Here is a 22,796-nt window from a genome sequence, read left to right on the forward strand (position 1 = left end):
TAGATTTTAAACTTGCTGATAAATGCGGTACTATGAATACTGGTGGGGTTGAGTAGAGGGGTGTCCGATATAGCCAAGGGCAGCAGAGGAGAGATTCCGGGCCATGGTGCAGTCTTAAGCTCTCTCGGCAACATTCCGATGATGACCCAGAACGGATTCGTGCATAAACGATGGGTTTATTTGGTCGCTCTGAATACTTGTGAGGGTTCGATGCGACTTATGTTCCTGGAACTTGACTGACTGCTATTAGTTGTTGAAGAAGAAGAGAAAAGAGTTTTAGGCTTTCGAATGAGCTGTGTTTGGACATGCTTGGCAAGGGCATCTGATTACGATCCATGGCCTGGTCACCCATGTTTGTTTCGAAACAACACCACCCGGTTCGGTGTTGACGACAACGACGACGGCGCCAGTTCCTTTTGCTTTGCGGGCCCGCTTTTAACTGGGTGTGGTCTCAACAAGCCCATAATTCTCCCAACGCGGTCAGAACGCGTCCTTCTTGCATAATACTTTCTCTCCCTTTTCCAGGTCTTTCATCCTACGTTTCCTTTGCATTCCCTCTCTCTACCTCCCCTCACCACATCCAAGAACTCGGGACCACGCGTTTTGGTATCCGAATATATCATATCCGCTGAGATCAAGTGGATCATGTCTGCCCAAGCGTCCTCTTCAACTACCACGCCCCCCGAAGCTGGCCCCAGCAACCAAAATCTCCAAACCACAGCTGAAAATAATGACGAGAAGAACAGGCAAGCAATTTTTTTTCTTCAATCAGAAAGTAATTGACATTTGTCTTACAGTGTCGTGATCAAAGTAGGTATGGTGGGTGATTCACAGATCGGCAAGACGAGCTTGATGGTGAAATATGTGGAGGGCAGTTTCGATGAGGATTATATTCAGACGCTGGGCAAGTTTTAAATTTCTTCAAGTCAGGACCATTTAAAAATCAAGGAATCAGGCGTCAATTTTATGGAAAAGACTATATCAGTTCGTCGAACGACAATTACCTTTTCGATATGGGATTTAGGAGGACAGAGAGAGTTTGTCAATATGTTGCCCCTCGTATGCAATGACGCGGTTGCAATTCTCTTCATGTTCGACCTATCCCGGAAATCCACTCTTAATTCGGTGAAGGAATGGTATAGGCAAGCGCGCGGGTTTAACAAGGTATGTACGGCATTTTAAATCCTGTGATTTGCGAAACATTCATTAGTCTAAACCAATCCTTCTTTAGACCGCTATACCCTTCCTAATTGGCACCAAGTTTGATCAATTTGCTACATTTCCGCGGGACGAACAGGAAGAGATAACAAAACAGGTGGGACAATATATCCTCTACCTCGGTTCTCAATCTTGTCCTGACTCGTCCTCAAGGCAAAGAAGTTTGCACGTGCCATGCATGCATCCTTGATTTTCTGTTCAACATCCGCTTCAATAAACGTGCAGAAGATCTTCAAGATTGTTCTCGCGAAAGCCTTTGACCTTAAATGCGTGATCCCCGAGATTGAAGGCGTAGGAGAACCAATTCTGATATACGTTGATGTATGAAGGGGTTATTGCTGATTTCACTGGGGCTTGTCTGGGAGGACGGTCCGTTGGGATCTTATTTGACACCGATGAGGAGGAAGAGACAAAAATTGAGGTACGTTTGGTCAATCAGTTGTGCGAAACTTTTTGCAATGCTCACCAATTGCAGCCATCACTTTCAGAATCCAACTATCGAATTATATGTGGGACGCGGCACCTTCATTTCTATACAACAGCTGGAAACCATACCCTTTCGTTTCTCAATGTTTGCCACTATTCACCCTCCCACCCACCTACAATGATACATCCTCTCTCAATCTGTTTTTATTTCCTTCATCGGTATATATATTCCCCCTGCATCGCCTACCCTCTATGCCTTTAATAGAATACCACTTCGTAGTACCTGTCGTTTTTTTTTCGTTTCATTCTCGTCGTTCGTGCTATCGTATTCGTTGTGCAACACCATTCCTTCTCTCGTACACTATAATCCCTCATCACATATGCGCGATCGAATTCCCCCATGCCTCCTTTACAGGATTGTATGTTGCAATCGCTCGACTTTTGATAGTCGCTTACACTCTTTCTTTGCGGAACTTGGTTTTATCGATTAAATACAACCTCTTTTCATATACTCCCTGCTTTCGTCACTTTGCACACGCTTTCCATGTTCTTGATCATGCTCTGTTGTGAAATTGACTGTACTCCTCCGAACAACGTTTGCAGATGAAAATACATGCACCCGAAATCTTGGGTTTGGTATAGGGGCTGTTAGATGGTGTTAGAACTGTGCCACGGAGAAATAATCCGCTGAAGTGCGCCGACGACGTAGATCCATGTTGTGGATCATGACCACGCGACACCGAGTCTGCAGTCAGGCATATACCGACTGAAGTAATTAATTGATCGCTGTACTTACGTCCGTCAACGTCCGTGTTGGCAATTGCAAACGCGCTGTGCACAGTGTCATTGCCAACGACAGATTATTTTCGATCAGTCTCGTGCTGCAGTCCGAGATAATTCCATAAAAACATTTTTGTTGGCCCGTTCCAATAATAGACTATGTGCAGCAGAGGCTGCAATGTGCACTGCAACTCTATGAGGCTCTGATAACTCCTGCCTGACCAGAGATCCTTTAAAAGACCATGTGGCTATTATGATCCATCCATGACACAATGACGACGCGACGCTGAAGATATCACGATAGTGCCCTGTGCCAGCTACGGGTCACAAGCGGCATTCGTTCTCCTCGGTTTACTTCACCGTATGACTATAGGAATAAGACAGGATTCTGGTCTTTGCTAGCTTAGAACTTCTCTAGATGAAATTATCAGCCATTCGGAGAAGGTTTGAAGACTTTTCGGTCTAAATGACTGCGCACATCGAACGCGTGATGACGCTATTGAGAAACACTCGAAACGGTCAACAAAGTATAAGTGTTATCAATTGGCTCAAGATAATATTGCGATACGAGATAAGTGACGAACAGGAAAGCTCAACTTTTATTACAGGAAAGGGAACGACTGAGAGCAAAATGGCACAGAAACGTGTCCATTATCCATTCGGCTCGTGCAGGTATTAGTACTAGCTTGAAACTCCTTGGTATTCCCGGTATGTGTGATGCTGAATTACAAGGTAAAGCTATTTCTGTGATTGTCCATTAATTTAGGCAACACTCCAATTTCAGGATTTAGCGCCATTGAGGATAACGAGAAGAAAATAGCAAGGATCTGTTTACTTGATATAGCGCGTCAATTTTTGCAACGATGCAAGTAACATGACGGTCCTTAGAGATCGAAAAGCAAGTAAAAATGGCAGGGTTCCATAGCATGCCGACAGACACTTCCTAAGTCTCATATTTCACGCCACGACACGAGGTTCTCGACACAGTGTACCGTATAAGAAATGATGAGGACTGTCTGAATCAGTGATGGAGACCATATTATGATCACGACCTTGCAACACGTTTAATAGCGTAGATGAGTGGTGTACCCAGTTTCTCGTGTGATTGTCAAACAAGTACCCGAATCGCAACTTCCTATTCGACGTCGACGGTGCAATTGATGAGATACGTCCTGATGCGTCGTTGCCCCGAGAGAAGCGTGTCATTCCGCTCGGATGGAGGTCAAAAGAATGAGAATAAGAAGGTATCCGGCCGCTTTGTAAGACTTAAGTCCTGAAGAAAAGAAGAATGATACTGTGTGAAATCAGCAGATATGGTTACTTCCCAGGTGATAAGGAATAGGACAATGGTATCGTGTCTGAGATAATGGACTCTGGATGCCTTTTCAACAGACTTTACAGTAAAATGGCAGTTCGTATGACTTGGTCACCGGAATGCTTCGAGTCCATTGCATCCTACCAGAACTATATGGCACTTCAATGGGGCATAGTCATAGCCTTGAAGCTTGAGGATTGAGGCCTGAGGATTGAATTGAAGGAAAAGGTGGTAGCCTCACGTGGTTCCGGTTTTATGCTCTTGTGACAAATATTTGCAGATGTGTGGATGGCTTTGAACGAACGGGTTTGACCTTCGTCGACGAACCTAGCTACCTCGGAACTGGTCTGCAGCTTCTCATCCGAATGATATCTACCATGTGCGCCCCCCGACTTCTATCTGTGCTTTATCTATTACTTTCTGAGTCCTGAGGCTTTCAGAGCGCGCACGAGGTTCTTGGATCATCCTTTCCTTCTTATCGCGGAATTGTTCGGGTGACGAAATCATACCTGTAACCCAGTAAAGAGTATGCAGAAGATTTTTGGACTACTAGGTTCAAACGTCTGTCTCAATATTGATCGAATATCAGTCGCCGTGGACCCCAGCGTGGTAGATGTTCCCGCTACACGCCAGACTATACCGAACAAAGGCAGAGCGACCCATACGCTAGACCGTGATTTGGTTAGCAACCAAACCTGGTATAAATTTTCGCGGCAGAATACGGTAATATACTTACATCTGATGAATACAAGCCTCTAAAGATATCTTTCCCCGACGCATGGACTATCATCGCCTGATCCTACCTACCTCGCTCTTCTACTATTGCTGAGCCGTCTGTTCCGCACAAACCTGGCAACGACTGTCGAGCTGAGACTGTGAAGAACCATGTGGCTGACCATTAAAACGAAAGAATGACAAGATAACCACATGTCTTTTTGAAAACTTCTCTTCCCTCTGCAAGATTCAGGAAGCCTAGAGGGATAGAGGTACAAATAGTCAGAAAATGGGAGGTATCCTGTCACTTTCCAAGCAGGCCTAGCGCTCCTCCGGCACTTGTGCCTTCATATAACAGCTCAAGATGTTATTCTCTCCTCTTTTCGGGCAACTGTTCTCTACTTTGTTCATATCTGGAATGTTGCTTGCTACGGAGGCCACGCAGATAATGCGTCGGCCAGACACGTACAAGGATGTTCCACATAGATACTCCATCGAGACCGACCCAAAGACACACGTTATACATAGACGGGCAACTGGAAAAGTATCAATGGCTTATTTTACAAACTGGGGTATATATGGTGCCAACTTTCGTGAGTCAATTCTGACTTGACATACTTGTTGCCCAAAGTTGATTGTATGTTCAGAACCGACAGACATAGTTCCTGGCCCTTTGACTCGTGCGTCACATATATATTTCCAGGATTTGAAATAAGCGTTGCTCACTGTGCTACTTCAGATATTCTTTATGCATTTGCTGACGTGTCTCCTGACACGGGTACCATATCCCTCACCGACTCGTACGCTGACGAGCAGGTGACACTCATTTGCCCATGAATTCTATGATTAGAAATGACCTTTTCACATGTATTTAGAAACACTTCCCCACCGACTCTTGGAATGATACAGGAAACAACCTGTATGGATGCCTGAAGCAACTTTATCTTCTCAAACTCGCACAAAGAAACTTAAAGGTTCTCTTGTCTATTGGAGGCTGGACGTATTCCCAAGCTGGTCAGATCTTGTTATCTTGCGACACTAGACTTTGACTGAAATTAGATTCATGCAGGACATTTCGATTTTGTCACGTCTGCTTCTTCTCGTGCCACGTTCGTTGCAAGCGCAGTGCAGCTCATCGAAGACTACGGATTTGATGGAATGTAAGCTTCGATGTCGTACTCTCTTTAGCAGTAACCGTCAACTTAACTTTATATCTTCCTTTGCGCAGTGACATCGACTTCGAATATCCAGCCAACACTGCCCAGGGACAAGGTCTGGCTGATTTGATGACATCCCTCCGTACCGCATTCGACAATCTTGCTGCACAAAAGGGTGACCAGACGACGTACCTCCTCACGGCTGCTGTGGCTGCTGGTCCTGCCAACTATGCCTTCCTTCAGGTTCCTCAGATGAACGCTGCTTTGAGTTTCTGGAATCTAATGGTATGGTTTGTCTGAAAATCTGTATCGATTGACGAAGCTCATATGTCTCTCTAAGGCGTACGATTACGCCGGATCCTGGTTGACTTATTCAGATAACCAGGCCAATGTCTACGGTGGTGCCAGAACAGGATTCAGCACTGATGCTGCTGTTAAATTTTACTTCGGCGCTGGCGCTTCGCCAAACAAGTTTGTTTTGGGTACTATTTGAGCTCAGTATATATTTTCGTAAAACTGACTTAATATGTGTGACTAGGTATGCCATTGTATGGCCACGCATTCGAGAACACTGCAGGCCTCGGACAGCCCTATAGCGGAGTATGTCCATTTGCAAAGTACTTGATATCCACATTGACCTCGTAATTGACAGATTGGGCCTGGGACAATCGAAGCCGGAATATATTCTTACAGCGCTCTCCCATGTAATTCATCTGTCATTCAACTCGAGATTTCACTCTAACCCATTGTTGATGCAGTGGCCGGTGCTCAGGTCTTCGAGAACACAACTGATATCTCTAGCTATTCATACAATTCAGCCACCCAAGAGCTTGTTTCCTACGATACCCCAAATATCGTCAAGCTCAAAGTTCAATACCTCGAGAGCAAAGGAATGGCAGGTTCCATGTTTTGGGAGGTGAAAGGCTCTATCCTATGTTTTTTTTATGTAAATCATCTCATTTTATTCCTCGTCAGCTATCGACCGACAAAGTTGGCTCTCAATCACTAGTTGGAGTTTCTGCAAGTGGCTTAGGAGCACTCGATCAAACTCCAAACCACATCAAGTACACTTTGACCATTCTTTGCTTTTAAGCTCACTGTTTAATCGTGTTTCTCTTTCAGTTTCCCGAACAGCAAGTGGGATAACATCCGAAACAACATGGGCCAAGGAGGGTCTTCCACTGTCACTAGTACGAAACCGACCTCTACGGCTCCAGTATCAACTTCCACCCCGTCTACTACTGCGAAGCCCACGACATCAACCAAATCAACGACTGCAATCCCCAGTTCTACTGCAAGCTCGGGATCTTTGTGCGCAGGAGTAGCGGCATGGGTTTCAAACGTAAGCACCCGTGTAACCAATTATCTGCTATTTATGTATGTTTTCATCCAGATCGCATATACCGGTGGCGCTACTGTTACTTACGGAGGCCACCTCTGGTCGGCACAATGGTGGACTCAAGCAGATACTCCAGGAGGCGCCGGTACGTGTCCATCAAAAATTTGTACCTCTGGTGACTCTGACATACTTTCAGCCGGTGTTTGGATTGACAAGGGTGCTTGCTGAGTGCACTTTTTCCGTATTGCTGTTATGTGAAACGCAATCGCATCCTGATTGTGTCTGTGCATAGTATTTACCCAGTTATTGGTTATTTTGAGAATCAATATTTATGTATACCCGCAAATATATCCATTTCCCAAACAGTCCAATGTGGAAGCATCGCCACCTGTCTGTTGGCAGTTGATGTTGAAGGAGGAATTGTGTTATTGGATAGTTCTTTGCTCCTTTCTTCAAGTTATCAAGATATTTTCCAAGGTCTGAGACTCTTTCAAGTCATGGGAGAACGATAAAGAATTTTTAAAATGTAATAAATAGCAACGGATGCGTCTTCCAAGTCCAAATGCCAATGCCAGGTGCTTTCATGAGTGAAGATGTACTGGGACCTAGATAAGATTAGATTTAGATTAGATCATGTAAAATCTATTTATACTACTGTACAAGTCACACAAAGTGACGGCATTGGGGTAACGCGAGTGTGACAATATTCTGAAAATCGTTTTCTGCAATGAACTCCACCGATCTGTTTTCGTTCCTTGAAGGAGGAGCAGAGGATGATGAATTCGACAACCAGGACTCTATACCAGTAAACGAGCCTCCTCAAACCTCAAAAGCTGCTCAGAAACGAAAAGCGAGCTCCAGTCCCCCACCACCAAAAGCCCAACAAGAAACCAACGGCGACATAGACTCCAGTACCATTAATGGCGCTGGCCCTTCAGAACCCAAAAAAGCCCGAATTTCGTCTCCGAAACCAGTTGTACTTGATGATTTCGAGACAGAGGCAAAGCGTGAAGTAGCAGCAAGCGCTGGGTTGGATAGCGGCTCCGCTGAAGCCGGTTCGCGTCTGGAGTTGAGGCATCAAGTGAGTTCCTTGTTGGTGTGGATTGTCGCTTTCTTACGCATCTCTCTAGGTCAGACATCAAGTAGCTGTTCCTCCTGGTTACAATTACACTCCAATATCTAAACATGTCCCACCTGCGAAACCAGACCGCGAATACAAGTTCGAACTCGATCCTTTCCAGAGGGTGTCGGTGTACGCTATTCAGAGGAATGAAAGCGTTCTTGTATCTGCTCATACTAGTGCTGGAAAGACTGTCGTAGCAGAATATGCCATCGCTCAATGTTTAAATCGAAAACAGAGAGTCATTTATACCAGTCCTATCAAGGTTCTTTATTCATTTAAGTACTGAAGCGTGATTTATTTACATGGATATTCTTTAGGCTTTAAGCAATCAAAAGTACCGCGAAATGTTGGCTGAGTTCGGAGACGTTGGACTCATGACTGGAGACGTAACTATCAATCCCTCTGCAACCTGCTTGGTGATGACTACGGAGGCATGCAAATTATTTTTTTCTTAAAAGTTTGCGGAACTAACGCGCCACCAGATTCTAAGATCAATGCTGTATCGAGGCTCTGAAATTATGCGTGAAGTAGCTTGGGTGATCTTCGACGAAATTCATTACATGCGCGACAAAGAACGTGGTGTCGTATGGGAAGAGACTATCATTCTTCTCCCTCACACTGTCCGATACGTCTTCCTTTCTGCCACCATCCCTAATGCTATGCAATTCGCCGAATGGATTTGCAAATCTCATGAACAACCATGTCACGTAGTTTACACCGACTTCCGGCCCACACCTCTTCAACATTATCTTTTCCCTGCAGGCGGTGAAGGCATTTACCTTGTAGTAAATGAGAAGGGGGAATTCCGAGAGGATAATTTCAGCAAGGCTATGGGCAAAATCCAGGATGGGTTGGGAGAGGACCCGGCTGATTCCAAAGGCGGTAAAGGCAAAAAAGGAAAGACTAAGAAGGGAGGGGACAAGAAAGGTGAATATCATATCTAAGCATCTTCCTATGTCGTGTGTTGAAAAAGTTACAGGGCCATCCGATATATCTAAGATTATCAAGGTCATCATGAAGAAAAATTATAATCCAGTTATCGTCTTCTCCTTCAGCAAACGAGAATGTGAAGGCCTGGCACTCACACTATCCAAATTTGAATTCAATTCCACCGAAGAACAGGACCTCGTCAGTAATATCTTCAATAACGCCATTGAAAATCTCTCGCAGGATGACAGGCAGCTACCACAAATTGCCAACCTCCTCCCTCTCCTCCGCCGTGGCATTGGTATCCATCATGGTGGTCTTCTACCCATCCTCAAAGAGGTGATCGAGATTCTCTTCCAAGAGGGTCTCATCAAAGTCCTCTTTGCTACCGAGACGTTCTCCATCGGCCTCAACATGCCCGCCAAAACTGTAGTCTTCACGGCTACAAGAAAGTTCGATGGGCGCGAGTTCCGTAACATCTCTTCAGGTGAATATATCCAAATGTCGGGGCGTGCCGGACGAAGAGGGTTGGATGATCGTGGAGTTGTGATCATGATGTGCGATGAAAAGCTGGAGCCATCTGCAGCGAAGGAGATGGTGAAAGGAGAAGCTGACAGATTGGACTCTGCCTTCCATTTGGGCTATAACATGGTTCTGAACCTTATGAAGGTAGAAGGCATCAGCCCCGAGTTTATGCTGGAAAGATGTTTCTTCCAATTCCAAAGCAGTGCAGGAATACCTGCCCTCGAGGATGGTAAGCGCGGTTTTGTCCGTGTGATATTCTTCTCTGACCTTTCTTTTTTATAGAATTGAAGAAAGAGGAAGAGACTAAATCTTCAACAAACATCCCAGACGAGCACCTTGTATCACAGTACTACGACTATCGACAGCAGCTCGACCAAATGACGGCCGATTTCAGAGAAGTCATTACCCACCCGTCGTATTCCTTGCCGTTCCTTCAACCTGGTCGACTCGTCAAGGTCAGGCACCAAAAGCTTGACTTCGGCTGGGGAATCATTATCAACTACGAAAAAAGATTAGCACCTAAAGTCCGTCTCTGCTTGTCGGCTACACCCGTTTTTACCTCACTCATCGCCTTTGGCGTGTGTTTCTAGAATAAACTTGGCCCTAAACCTGAAGAACTCCCGCCCCATGAGCAGTATATTGTCGACGTTCTGCTCAACTGCGCTCCAGGTGGCACACTTCCCAAAGACAGATCAGGATTGACGCCAACACCTGGTGGTATCCAGCCTTGTCCCCCAGGGCAGAAAGGTGTCCCATTGGTGGTTCCTGTCCTTCTTTCAACATTAGATGGTATCAGCCATGTTCGAGTCTTCCTCCCCAAAGATCTACGTCAAGATCAGGCCCGCGAGACGTTATGGAAGACCATGCTAGAGGTCCATCGACGTTTCCCAGATGGTATCACCCTGCTGGATCCAATAGAGAATATGGGCATAAAAGACGAAAAATTCAAGGAACTCGTCAAAGTAAGTGCATGCCAATTTGTTTATGGAGCTGAGACGCCACGTACCAACTGGAATTCTGTAGAAAATTGCCGCGATGGAGCAAAAGATGTTCTCTAGCCCCCTACACAAAGACCCACGGCTACCTGAGCTGTACACACTCTACTCCAAGAAGAAAGAAAGCCAAGAGCGCATCCGAAACCTCAAGAAGCGCATACAAGCAACGCACGACGTGCTACAGCTTGAGGAGCTCAAGTGCCGTAAGCGTGTGCTACGGCGCCTCGCGTTCACTGACGCGTCCGACATCGTCGACATGAAGGGTAGAGTCGCGTGCGAGATTAGCTCGGGTGATGAATTGCTCTTGACGGAACTTATATTTAATGGTGTCTTCAACTCCCTTGGACCGGAGCAATGTGCTGCCCTCTTAAGCTGTTTTGTCTTCACTGAAAAGGTGCGTATCTCTTTGGATTACTACTCCTTCATTCTTCATTTTTTTGGCTTTAGAGCGAACAAGCTACCAAGCTTAAGGAGGAACTGGCCGCCCCTCTCCGAGTGATGCAGGAAATCGCTAGACGGATAGCCAAAGTGTCCAAGGAGTCCAAGCTTACCATCGACGAAGATGAATATGTCTCTTCGTTCAAGGTCGAGCTGATGGACGCCGTCATGCAATGGTGTCGTGGTGCATCCTTCTCAGAGATCTGCAAGGTCCGTCCCGTCCTATCATATTTCCTTCTTGTCGCAAACACACGTTTGCTGATGATGATTCATCCTCTAGCTCACGGATCAATTTGAAGGAAGTCTTATCCGTGTGTTCAGACGGTTGGGCGAGCTTCTCCGTCAGATGGCTCAAGCCGCCAAAGTAATAGGCAATTCAGAACTAAAGGAGAAGTTTGAAAAGGCATCGGAACTCCTAGAGAGACCCAACTCGGTGATATTCTGCTCATCTTTGTATCTCTAAAACTTTATGTATCCTTCTACTCTTGGCCTTTTATATTTGGTTGCTTTTCTTGCTGGATACTTACTTGCTATTCCCCTGATATACCACTCGGTGAGGTTTAATCAAAATAATAATGAGCAAACATTTTGTACAAAATTGTGATGCTATTTAATGCGAGCAATTCGGGAATCTTTTCTTTCTTTCTTTCCAACAACGTGCCGCTAATTCTTGAGACAGAAAATGTACCCGACATGTGTAACGAACCTTCCCACTATGAGGGTGGAGTTACGGAGCGAGGTTCAATCTACTGCAACTTGAATCTACAAAATACAGAGAATGATTAGAACACCGACGCTCTATATCCTTGATTGGAAAGTAAATGCGAACCCGAGGTTGGCCCTGAACTGGTCAGCTGCGCTGGCCGGCGCGACCTTGAGAGGCGGGACGCTAGGGTGGCCGATGGCAGCTGCGATGCGGTCTGAGAGGCCTTGGTCGACGGCAGCCCATACGGACACTACATGATACAGAGTCAAACTTTTTTTATTATTGTGAATGGTGGTTTATGAACTTACGTTGCCTGGCCTTGACGGTCGCGTTCTTGACGTTCTTAAAGTGACCAACGACATTGTTGACATACGCCGCTTTCTCCTTCTCACCCCAGACTTTGGTCCACAAAGCGCGTGGTTGCTCGAAATCGACTGTATACACGCAACAAATCAGAAACGATGAACAGAAAGGCGCATAGATATTGATAGTATGACGCACGTTCGGTAATGACGCTCAGGTCACGCCAAGCGCCGCCAATGAAGGCTTCGTGGCGCGCAAGGCGCTCAACATCACGAGCACTGTAGTCGATACCCGCTGGAGGCGCCTTGTACAGCAATGGTTGGATGCTGCTTTGGTAGTTGGGTGCGCTGCCTTGGGAAATGAAAGTCATGGCACCAGCGCGCTGGAAGTTGTTGACGGGGGCAACGGGGGCATTGACCGGCAGTTGCTGGTAGTTGACTCCCAGACGGTGGCGGTGGGTATCAGGGTACGAGAACAAGCGGGATTGAAGAACAGGGTCAGCCGACGGCTCGATGTATGGGATAAGGTGAGAAGGTGAGAACGCAGCCTAAAGTCAAATGAATGGTTGGTGAGTAACCTCTGGGTTTAATTTGAAGAATTATAGATAATAGAAATAGAACTGCACCTGTTCAATTTCCGCGAAGTAATTTTGAGGATTTTCGTTGAGAACGAACTTTCCGAATGGACGTAATGGGAATTCCGAGTGTGGCCAAACTTTCGTAAGGTCAAGAATGTTGTAGCGGAATTTCTCAGCTTGTTCCACAGTCATGGTTTGCTATTTTTAGAAGAAGCTTCATCAAAGTCGATCGCGTGTATAATTAATGTCCTGCACTCACGACGTATACGGTCCAGGATGGGTAATTGCCCGATTCAATAGCATTGAAAAGAGACTCGATACCGTATTCCGGGTTCTCACCAGCAAGCTTAGTGGCTGTGGCATCGTCGAGAGTCTGAGATCAGGAAGGTTCGGTAATTATATGCATCCGGATAAGGTGAGACGATTGAGTATACCTTGAATCCCTTATCTGCCCGGACATGAACCTGAGTATACACGAAGGTTCCGTCGTCCTTGAGCCACTTGAACGTGTGTCCGGAATAACCGTGCATGTTGTGGTAACCGTCTGGAGTTCCACGGTCAGAGAAGAGAATCATAATTTGATGGATGGATTCTGGGTTTTGGGAGAGATAATCCTAAATAAACAATGAATAAAAATTTGTACCGAGTGACAAAGATGAGAATTTACCCAGAACATATCAGCATCTTTCAAGTGGGACTGTGGGTGTCTCTTTTGGGTGTGGATGAAGTGGGGGAACTTGGCCGGGTCACGAATGAAGAAGACTGGGGTGTTGTTGAAAACCCAGTCCCAGTTGCCCTCATCAGTCCTTAACTTGAGAGCGAATCCACGAGGATCACGAGCAGTATCAGCAGATCCTGACTCGCCTCCGACGGTAGAAAAGCGAGCAGTAACTCGAACTTTCTTGCCGACGGACTTCAAGAGAGGGGCCGAAGTTATGTCACTGAGATCGTGAGTGACCTCGAAGTAGCCGTGAGCACCAGCAGCTTTGGCATGGACCTAGGATACCTGAGCATCGAAGAACCATGAAAGAAAGACAACACTTACGACACGCTCAGGGATACGCTCGCGATCGAAGTGAGCAAGGAGATCGATGTGGTGGAAGTCTTAATTAATGTGCGGGGTAAGGGGCTGATGGCGATCAGGTACAGCGATCAGGCTTACCTTGGAGAAGAAGAGGCCCGTTGATGCCAGCGCGTTGGGCGGCATAGGGCTCGTTGACTGCAGCGCCGTTGGAGGTGGTGTATACAGCGGACATGATGGAAAGAAAGATGGAGAATATGGGGTTCAAGTGGACGAGTTTCTTTATATACTGGCTCTCCCCATCCTCCCATTCTTCAGATCGAAGCACCAGATCTTTCCACGTGATCGAGGAATGATCAGTAAGGCTTATAATCCTTGCCTTCTGATTGGACAAAGAACTTCATTTCAAATCCATCCTCCCACAAGAACGGCGCTTGCCCTCGCCTCAGAGACTGATGCCGTCCATGGCTTTATTAAAGGTGGCTCAAGGTTAACAGGTTCCTTCCACCTTTTCAACAATTCATACCACTTCTCATGTCAGGGCTTCATGTCTCCAAGTCGGCTTAACATGACCCACATTTTCAAGCGTGGTCCATGCTTAAGTCTGGACAGGACTTCGATCATTCTCGAATGTACCATCGTTCTATAGCGAACTCCCTGTGACTTGGGGACGCCGTCACCGCGGCGAGTCACCGGACTGCTTAGATAATGATTATGTAATACTCCCGCGAATCTGATCTTTCGTTGACCTCCACCTTCATTCTGCCTCACTCCCCTTCATTCCCGCCTCCTGCTAACTCATCGCGCTGGGACCCGCCCTCGATCGCTCGCCGCTCGTCACTCTCCGGTCACCAGCTTTTCGCTGGTCGACCTCCGCTCCGGTCACAACAATTTCGTCCCCCAACGCCGTCAATTCCCAAATACGTGTGCTCACGGGCACCCGCTTTCCTTGTTGGATTCGAGCGGCCGATCTGCGCAAAACGTGAGTGTTCTCTGTTCATTTTTTTGCTCGCTCTACCCCCCTTCTCCGTGCACTGGTGGATGGGAGCTGAGGAATGATCAGGCATGGTCATACACTCACTGCCTACCACCCGGTGTTCTTTTAACTCCACTGTATACTTTTTACTAATGCTGCTGACAATCTAACGATGTTAATCCCATATCTTCTCGCCCACTGGCTAATGTACGCCTCCGCTGCATTGTAGGCTTGACCCCAAGGATGTTTGTGGGGGTTAGCTTTTGGGCGGCATTGTTTGTATTATTTTTTGTGAGTTTCCTCTTCCTCCCATGTGCCGCTAACATTTATCATATCCATGTGTTACAGAAGACCTTGCTTTCAAATTCTTTATGTTTCTGGGTGGTGTGTTTGTGTGGCTATGGAGGGATTTGGGTATGGTGCGAGAGTTTGCGAACAATGTTGAGCGTGCGTTCGTTTTTCTTTCTTTTTCTGGTTTAATATAGTTGAAGAATTTTGTTGCCACTTAGAGAGATCTACGTCGTGGCGCGCGTCCACGGATCGCCACAATCTCTGCCATCGCCAGCTTGTGCTCCTACACGAGATGCTGAACAACTCCAACGCTGCCGCCATCATGGATGCGGAGGAGTCACATTTGTCTATCCCTGAAAGAAGACTCTATAATGCCTGCACGCCAGTTGTTACCAGCCATCAACCGTGATTGGCGGTGAGGTTAGCTTTTAGGTGTGGCGTTGTTTCTGAGCAGTAGAGTGGCATATTGTTTTTGTGAGTTAACAGTCCTACACCCCCTTCCCCTCCCCAATGCTCAGACGTTCACCGCTAGCGTTTATCTGGTAGAAATTCTGTGCTGTACCACTGCAGACCTCGCTTTCAAATAATCAAATAATTCCTTGTGTACATTAATCACTACTCTTTGTTACTTTTCTACGCTGTTACATACTTGCTACGTCTGTTGAAGCCAGAATTAATCCTGAGTCAGATCAATAACATTGGATGTAGATTGAATGTTCGAGACCTCGGTCTCGTCAGTCAAATCAATGACCTCAAAATGCCGAATGGAATTGTTTTGTTCTTCCATCGTGGAGCTGCTGCTGCTGGGTCTGCGCCTTCGACTGGGATTTATCTTCATTCTTGTTACGGATTGAGAACCTGAGCAAGTGGTTAGTAGTATACAATGTGTAGGTCAGTTAGATAAAACTACCTTCGACTGTAGTATGTAACTCCTGGGGCAAAATACTCCGAGGAACCCAGACTCGAAATTGGTCAACCTCATTGGATTGGTTTGAGTGGAAACCCATCAATGTGACGAAGTTCTGAGCCGACACAAGCAATCGGGCATGTAACTCTGAAGCGTTGGGTTGTACACAGCCTTTGCGCTTGAGCAATTTACAGGTCAGAACCAAAGCTTGGGTATTTGGCGTAGCGAAAAGTTTCCGGGAAGAGTCGTATAATATGAGGGGCTAGAAGCAGCATGAGACCTTGTTTTGCACTCGTAAATGTGAATAGATGACTTACAGAATAAAGCATTTGAAGAAAAATACCCTCCCAAACCTTGGCTTTGAACCTTTTCCTGAGTACATCCTCGGATCGCCATCCCAAGTGTGTCGACGAAACATCAATTAGGCCGGGAACTGATGGCTCTTGTAAAATCCACGGTTGAAATTTTTGACCTGGGGCAGAAGTTAGTGGATTCAAGTAAAGATCAAGAATGTCAAGGTCGGGGAAAGATTCTGTGAGACGTTCGGACAGGACAGGTGAACGGCTATGTAGATGGCCATGGGAATTTGTCAATAATTCATGCTTGATTTCTGTGCGCCAGTGGTTGAGAAAATCCTGAAGAGCAACACCGCTTAACGTCTGGAATGCTTTGACAAGCTGATCCCCAAATCCGCACGATGCAAGAGCATGTGCATGGGACGGCCCAAATCCTTTGAGACCCGCGCAATCGTAATCGCCACCACAGACTAGGGCAAATAAAACAAGTCCACCGGATGTTAATCCTAAATCCAAAAGATGCGAGTACGTGTAGGCAATCATTTCATCTTCAAAATGTCTTTCCTTGGTTGGAATGCTAATAAAATTTGATGTTCAATATCCAGTATACTGAGCAAGTTTGAAGAATGTTCTTACGTGCGGTATACTGTTTGTGCGCCAAAGACAAAAACATCACTATCGTTAGTGATGATTCCATCAATCAATCCTCTACGGTTTAGCATAGCTAATTCCGCTTCAGCCTCTCCGGGCGCCTATTTTGGAGTTAATATTAAATACAATTACACAGACAGCATGCAATACCTGGTGTATGTGATATCCGAATGCCCGAATGATATCTTTAGATGGATTGGTCCAAAATGGGCTTTGGTTTACACGAACATTAGTCCCGCGTTTTATGAGAGGTCGACCAGGGCCATCATAAACAAATACTAGAGTCAAGGGATATTTGATGAATTCACACATTTTCATGAATAGAATGTGCAGTGCACCGCCATAGAATTGGCCACTGATTGTTGGTCCCTGTAGTGCTGCAACACACTCGCTCATAAGTGTGCTTTTGATTCTAATTAAGACTAATAGATCAAAATTTTAAACCATGAAATACCTTATATCAACCCCAAGCTTCATCGCAATTTTTCCGGAACTCTCTCGATGGTCAAGAGCAGTAGAGAGAATTGAGATCCTGCTTTCCGCTTCTTTGATTGTCTGTAGTAGCCAACTCAGCACACCAAGACTCAGACATGACATTGAATGGTTCTTACTGGCCATAACCCATTAATTCCCATTGTCAATTATCAACTTGTCAATGTGATTTGCCGCTGTGTTGTGTGTATGGATAAAAGAGATGTCAAATAACTCAGATTGGATTGTTGATATAAGAGTATGACCATTGTATTATGAGACTTCTCAAACTAAGTTACGTGCGGGCTCAATACTACTAAGTAAGGTTACACTGTCATCGATTACACTATGCTGATGGTTCAACTAAATTTTTTGTGCGCCTCCTTGGAGCAACTGGTGCTTGCCGTTTTTTTCTACCGATGGGCGGCTCTGTAGATACACTTTGAGTGCTATTGGAGTTTGTGCTTTGAACACTAGCAGATATTACCTAAAATTGAATTTAGAGGTGGTCAGAAGTTTGTTTTAAAATATGCGTACATCTTTTGATGCTTGCGCCTTTGCTATGCGTTGTGCATAGATTTCATCAGTGATTGCTGAGAGTCCCTTCACTCTGCCATTGCCCCCTGTAGCAGATTTTTCAAGCTCTTCGATTACAATTTGTGGGGATACACCACGTAAAGTAGACTCGGAATGAATAAACTCCGGAATTTTGCGAAAGCGCTGCCACGCCTTACGTGCCTAGTATACAAAAGGAAAGGATTAAACCATGTATACAGCTCGAAAAAGATAATTAAACCATACTGCTGGTTTAGTTCGCCATGCTGACTGAAAGTGCAGCTCAACTTGCTGAAGTGGAGGCTTGATACCTGTCTGAGTACCCGAAGCATTAAAAACCGGCTCGCCAGAATTGTAACATGTCCACTGTTCATTGAGTGTATATTTGTTAAGGGTCTTTGATGGACACCATGCATCCCATAACAGTTCGGGTCGCTTGATAAGTCTAAAGACTTGCTCCCACGTCACTGATTTCTGACCAAGAACAGGCGGCCAAAACAGTTGTGGTCCACCTAATGTGTGGCCATAGATTTATTAGCATTCAGACAATAGTAGTGTTAGAAACATAAGACGGCACACCAGGGTTTGAGAAAGCGTCAACATGGGGCAATACAAGATCAACTTGTGTCCGCGAACGGGATTCAGAAGAAACCTTTGGTGATCCATTTGCAAAGGCGCGAAGTGGGCTTCCCGGTTGTTTGCTATCATTTGGAGCATTCAAAACATAAATTCCCGTATCATCGCTATTTTTAGTAGCACTATGACCGGCAGATTTGTTAGCCAGTGGACTCTCTGGCACAGCTAGCGTAAATACAGGTTGCGGGACTATAGTTGAAAAATCAATTCACAGAAATATATCAATAGCAAGTTAAGTCAAGATACCTTTGGAGACGTTTAAACTATGTTGATATGACAAATTTGAGAATCCCTTGGTTGGAGAAAGAACATCAGTACGGCGCTGAATTAAAAGACGCATTTCCTTCAATTCTGCTGCCTGGGTTGCTAAAAGCGCCCTCATTTCTTCAAGAGATAGGCGAAGAAGGTTGTTTTGTATACGTTCCAAATCCACTGTACTTCCTGCGTTAGCTTGTAAGTGAGCAAGGCTTGTTGGATACTCGGTTTTCATCCAGTGTTGGACCTGGGGATTTGCTAAAGCTGGAAGCCGAAATAATGCGGATTCAGGATACTTCTGGTAAATTGCAGCACCACACTACAATATATATGAGTGATGAGTAGCAAAGATAACAAAGAGCAAACCTGGAATAAATATGGGCGGAGCGATATTACCATTGCCCAATAATTGGCTGCACCCGACAAATTGGCTCTTCCCACAATTTTGGCATGAATATCCTCGGCGATAGGGCATACCAAGTTTAAAAATGCCTCTGGAACATGGACACGTCGCCACAGAGGGTCATATACTTCATGTGTTTTGTATCCATGAGCACCGAGAACGGCCTAGAAAACGGTGTAAGAGAAAAAACCATAACATGTCATAACAAAAATACCTCTTTTGGAATTGCTGGAGCGTATGTATCAAAGTATGTTTCACCACGAACCCATCCCAATCTTGATGTGTGTACCCCATCGACGCTAATTGATTTGACAAGTTAACAATCATGATTTGAGATATACGTTCAACCAAGTTCACCTACCCCATCTTCTCTTGGCTATAACCAAGAATATGGCGAGGAAGGTGAGCCTTGATTTTTGAAATAAAATTGGCCTGTGAGAAGGCCTTGACGTAAAGGTTATACAAACTCTGTTCGTGGTAAGGGGTTGTTGGAGAAGTCTTGCCATGCAAAACACGGACTTGTCTCCAACTTTTGTTGATTGACCAATCAACATCAAGTTCTTCGGTAAGCTTCTTTACATCATGGATGAAATGATGATAAAACGCAAAGGCACCGAGCGGGCATATTGTTGGATCTTTATGTGCAATAAATACTGTGTAAACCGGATTAACTTTTGTATGCAATCCACGGTTAGCAGCAGCTTTCTCTTCGCCTTGAAGTCCCAGGACACATTCAACTGCAGTTTCTTTATTGGGGTGAAGAAAAACATATGGTTGTAGTTCCGCAAGTTTGAGTGCACGAAAGTCGTCTCCTCGATTCCCAGAAGCATTTTGGGCTGCCCATGCAAGATGTCCATTAATGACAGATCGCACTTGGAAGATCTCATCAAGCTCAACCCAAAGTGAATTGTCTTGGATGGAAAAACTCACATTCCCGATGCATCAAAAACCCTCCACCTATTTTGGCCATTTGCTCTTCGGTTACACTTGCCAGAAACGTGTTGGCAACAATATCAGGAGCATCCTCTCCTGGAATTAAGCCACTGATTCCTGGATAAGAACTCTGTCAAGATTATACAAAAAATAACACTCACTTTCGACTACGATTTAAGGCTTCATTCATCCTTCCTTTTATACAGTCCCAAACGTGAATAGACTTAGCGGGCCGAGTTTTTTCAAGTGTTGGATCGAGGGCCTCTTGCATTTTTCGAATCCGTAATGCACCAAAGTAGAGTTTCTTCAACTGGGACTAGATAGTATGAGTGACAGTTCACGATCTGTTACTGGTGAAACTTACAGCACCAAGATAAGTACCTGGAATATCAAGACCCTTGCGAGTACGCTTTGGACGCTCTGCTGAATGTCGAATATACAGGAGCAGATGATGACAGTCAACTATGTCATCTTGAATTTCACCCTTGTCCAATGCTTGGCGACAAAACATCTAGAATACATGAGCTGAGTACAGCTTTAGCAAAACATGATACCATACCTTCCAGTCTCTTACAACTGCCGACTGTGTTTTTACGCCACCTGCTCGTCGATTTTTCTCCGATCTTTTAGCCTCGTCAACCCGTGTCTGAGTAACAAATTGTTCAAAGTCATCGCTAGTATCCATGATGTCGTCTTCATTGTTGTCGAGATCTTCTCCAAATTCATCATCCTCATCAAGTAACTCATTGTCCTCGTCGTATCCTAGTATTTCATCAGCTGCTGCACCTTCAACCGAAAAGTGTGAAATAAGAGCTCCATCGTCAATGATATTGTGGGATTGTGCGGAAAGATGTTGATCTTTAATGTCAGCTTGATTTTCGGTGGCTTCATTCACAGTATTGATAGTAGTAGGTGCAGTATCGGCACTGCTATCCAGCGGAAACCTATCAAACAGAAGTCAATAAAAAGGATCAACTACCACAAACTGAAAAATATACCGACCAGTATAATTTGAGAGCTGAACGAAGGCGCTCTAAATTAGCACTTTTAGGGACTGAAAGATGGAGGTTGCTGCATGCTTCCCTCAAACGCTCTTTCCGTCGTATAGTGTCACTAAAAGAAACATCAACAAGTCAAATTTGGTTGAGAAAAAGAAACCATACAGTGCTGCAGAGTACTCTTCAAGAGTTGAGACAACTGTGCCATCCAAGGTCCGGGATGGATAAAGCAAATCATTGTGTTCAGAAAGTAGGGGATCAGGCTCAAAAGAAGTACCATCCATGAGTATGTAGACAGGCTGTTAGCGAGGAAAAATAAGAAAGAGCGAAAACATAAAATGCAAGTTATATGCTTCAACGGGTGGCCCAAGTTTCATTGTTGAATAAAGGCACATAGAATGTTGATTACAAATGCCCTGAATGGTAATTGAGGCCTGTGTTGGATTCCCGAGCTATAATTCGATGTAAATGTTGTATTTGGTCCCCGTGAGTAGAGAATACAATGAAAGCAACATGATTTACGAAAAGAAACCAAGACCGTCCCAAAAATGCCAACCGCCTTCAATTCCCACTAGTTCCTGCTGTGCAGTACTCAATTGACACTGCGCGCAATCTGTGCTGTGATCAATCTGAACTATTGGTGTTAATTGGTGTCGCATTTGAGCATCTGTGTCAAAAAATAGAGGAATCTTGAAATACTCACAATGACAATTCTGGTTTTCCAACGTGTGATCCAAACCGACTTTGAACAAGACAGTAAGATGGCGACAACAGGATTGTGTGCTTTTGTGAGAGAAAATAGACACCACAGCGCGCGTGAGACTTGAGATGCGCAAGGAAAGACAATGTGATGGTTGAGATGCAAGAACGAGGGTAGTAGAACACCCGTGGGTCTGATGCCCAAAAAGACAGTGTTTGCGCAATGGCAACTCAAACACAGAGGGCGGTGATTGTCCGTGGGACAGTGAGGGCCGTGCAAGAAGAGCACTGCTGCCTGCGCTGCTTCCACAATCAATAAGTGAAGGATCGACATAATATTGAATAACGTACCTGACTTGATTATATTCAGACCACCGTTGTGAGCAGTTTCAAACCCTCCACCTCTATAGCGGGGCTTGTGAGCAACGAAGGTATATAGGAATTGAGAGTGCATGGCGAGCGTGTTAGCGTTTGAAAGCGTGTTAGTGTTTGAATTGGCAGTCTTGTTGGTTTAGACGGTGTTGCAGTTGGTCTAGATGGTGTTGGCTTGAGTCTTGCCAACTGAGGGTTGATGAGCGGCGGTTTATCGAAGAAATCCAGTTGTGTACGTGAGCTTGGACGGTTTGGGGGGACAGGCATGGTGATGGCGGTGGTCGCTGACAGAGCTTGTGTAGAGATAGGGCGAGGCACGGCTGATTTACAATCGCCGAACCGGCATAAAGCTCACTTTGAGTCCCTAGCGAAGTCACCAACTCTGGTGACTGCCCGCCAATTTTGGCAGGCGGTCACAAAACCCTTGTGACCGGACCCTTAGAAAGGCCACTGGGGTCTCCTCGTTCTCACTCCCTATCAGCTGATATCCTCTCATCACTCACAATTCGAATACAATATGGCGCGTGGTTACTCTTCCCTTCTTGATATATTCCGGTCTTTGTCCCCGTCACGTCCACCAGTGTGCACGGCTTTCATAAATTCGCGAAGTTATCTTGTCTATCTTGAGATACTATCAAGTTGCGCACGAGTACCGGGTTACCACGGAATGCAGAAGACTTAGAGTCCTTCTCCAATCACACTACAGCGAATCATTTATAGAATTCCACTTAGCCTTGACATACATGGATGCTCAATTAAGATCACAAAAAATAACCTAAGCCGTTCTTC

The 22,796-nt window shown here is 45.4% G+C and overlaps 4 protein-coding genes across 4 annotated transcripts; 2 read left to right on the forward strand and 2 right to left on the reverse strand.

Annotated features, from left to right (window-relative positions):
* Nucleotides 1–1,089: 1,089 nt before the first annotated feature.
* JR316_0011497 (septum-promoting GTP-binding protein 1) lies at nt 1,090–1,545 on the forward strand (the record flags this gene model as incomplete). Its single annotated transcript, XM_047897151.1, has 3 exons — nt 1,090–1,164; nt 1,232–1,315; nt 1,372–1,545. 3 exons carry the CDS (start codon nt 1,090–1,092, stop codon nt 1,543–1,545), a joined length of 333 nt encoding a protein of 110 aa, XP_047743560.1.
* A 3,326-nt stretch (nt 1,546–4,871) lies between these two features.
* JR316_0011498 (Chitinase 1) lies at nt 4,872–7,177 on the forward strand (the record flags this gene model as incomplete). The annotated part of the gene is made up of 14 exons (XM_047897152.1): nt 4,872–5,046; nt 5,101–5,133; nt 5,193–5,269; nt 5,329–5,467; nt 5,523–5,613; nt 5,682–5,895; nt 5,951–6,092; nt 6,149–6,210; nt 6,263–6,314; nt 6,369–6,526; nt 6,586–6,674; nt 6,733–6,952; nt 7,004–7,094; nt 7,146–7,177. The coding sequence occupies 14 exons, from the start codon at nt 4,872–4,874 to the stop codon at nt 7,175–7,177; spliced, it is 1,575 nt and encodes a 524-aa protein (XP_047743561.1).
* Nucleotides 7,178–11,755: 4,578 nt separating this feature from the next.
* JR316_0011499 (Peroxisomal catalase) lies at nt 11,756–13,799 on the reverse strand (the record flags this gene model as incomplete). The annotated part of the gene is made up of 9 exons (XM_047897153.1): nt 11,756–11,913; nt 11,972–12,097; nt 12,165–12,513; nt 12,592–12,741; nt 12,803–12,916; nt 12,978–13,157; nt 13,211–13,540; nt 13,589–13,647; nt 13,706–13,799. The coding sequence occupies 9 exons, from the start codon at nt 13,797–13,799 to the stop codon at nt 11,756–11,758; spliced, it is 1,560 nt and encodes a 519-aa protein (XP_047743562.1).
* A 1,705-nt stretch (nt 13,800–15,504) lies between these two features.
* Nucleotides 15,505–21,220, reverse strand: JR316_0011500 (Flap endonuclease GEN-like protein 1; the record flags this gene model as incomplete). The annotated part of the gene is given in 19 exon segments (XM_047897154.1): nt 15,505–15,689; nt 15,742–16,000; nt 16,056–16,611; nt 16,671–16,786; nt 16,914–17,097; nt 17,140–17,240; nt 17,694–17,894; nt 17,958–18,223; nt 18,291–18,536; nt 18,594–18,921; nt 18,999–19,169; nt 19,220–19,304; nt 19,367–19,916; nt 19,936–20,048; nt 20,100–20,254; nt 20,303–20,449; nt 20,498–20,882; nt 20,941–21,051; nt 21,102–21,220. 19 exon segments carry the CDS (start codon nt 21,218–21,220, stop codon nt 15,505–15,507), a joined length of 4,278 nt encoding a protein of 1,425 aa, XP_047743563.1.
* Between the last annotated feature and the right edge of the window lie 1,576 nt (nt 21,221–22,796).

This window comes from Psilocybe cubensis, chromosome 11 (genome assembly GCF_017499595.1).
Source record: "Psilocybe cubensis strain MGC-MH-2018 chromosome 11, whole genome shotgun sequence".
NCBI classification, from domain to species: Eukaryota; Fungi; Basidiomycota; class Agaricomycetes; order Agaricales; family Agrocybaceae; genus Psilocybe; species Psilocybe cubensis.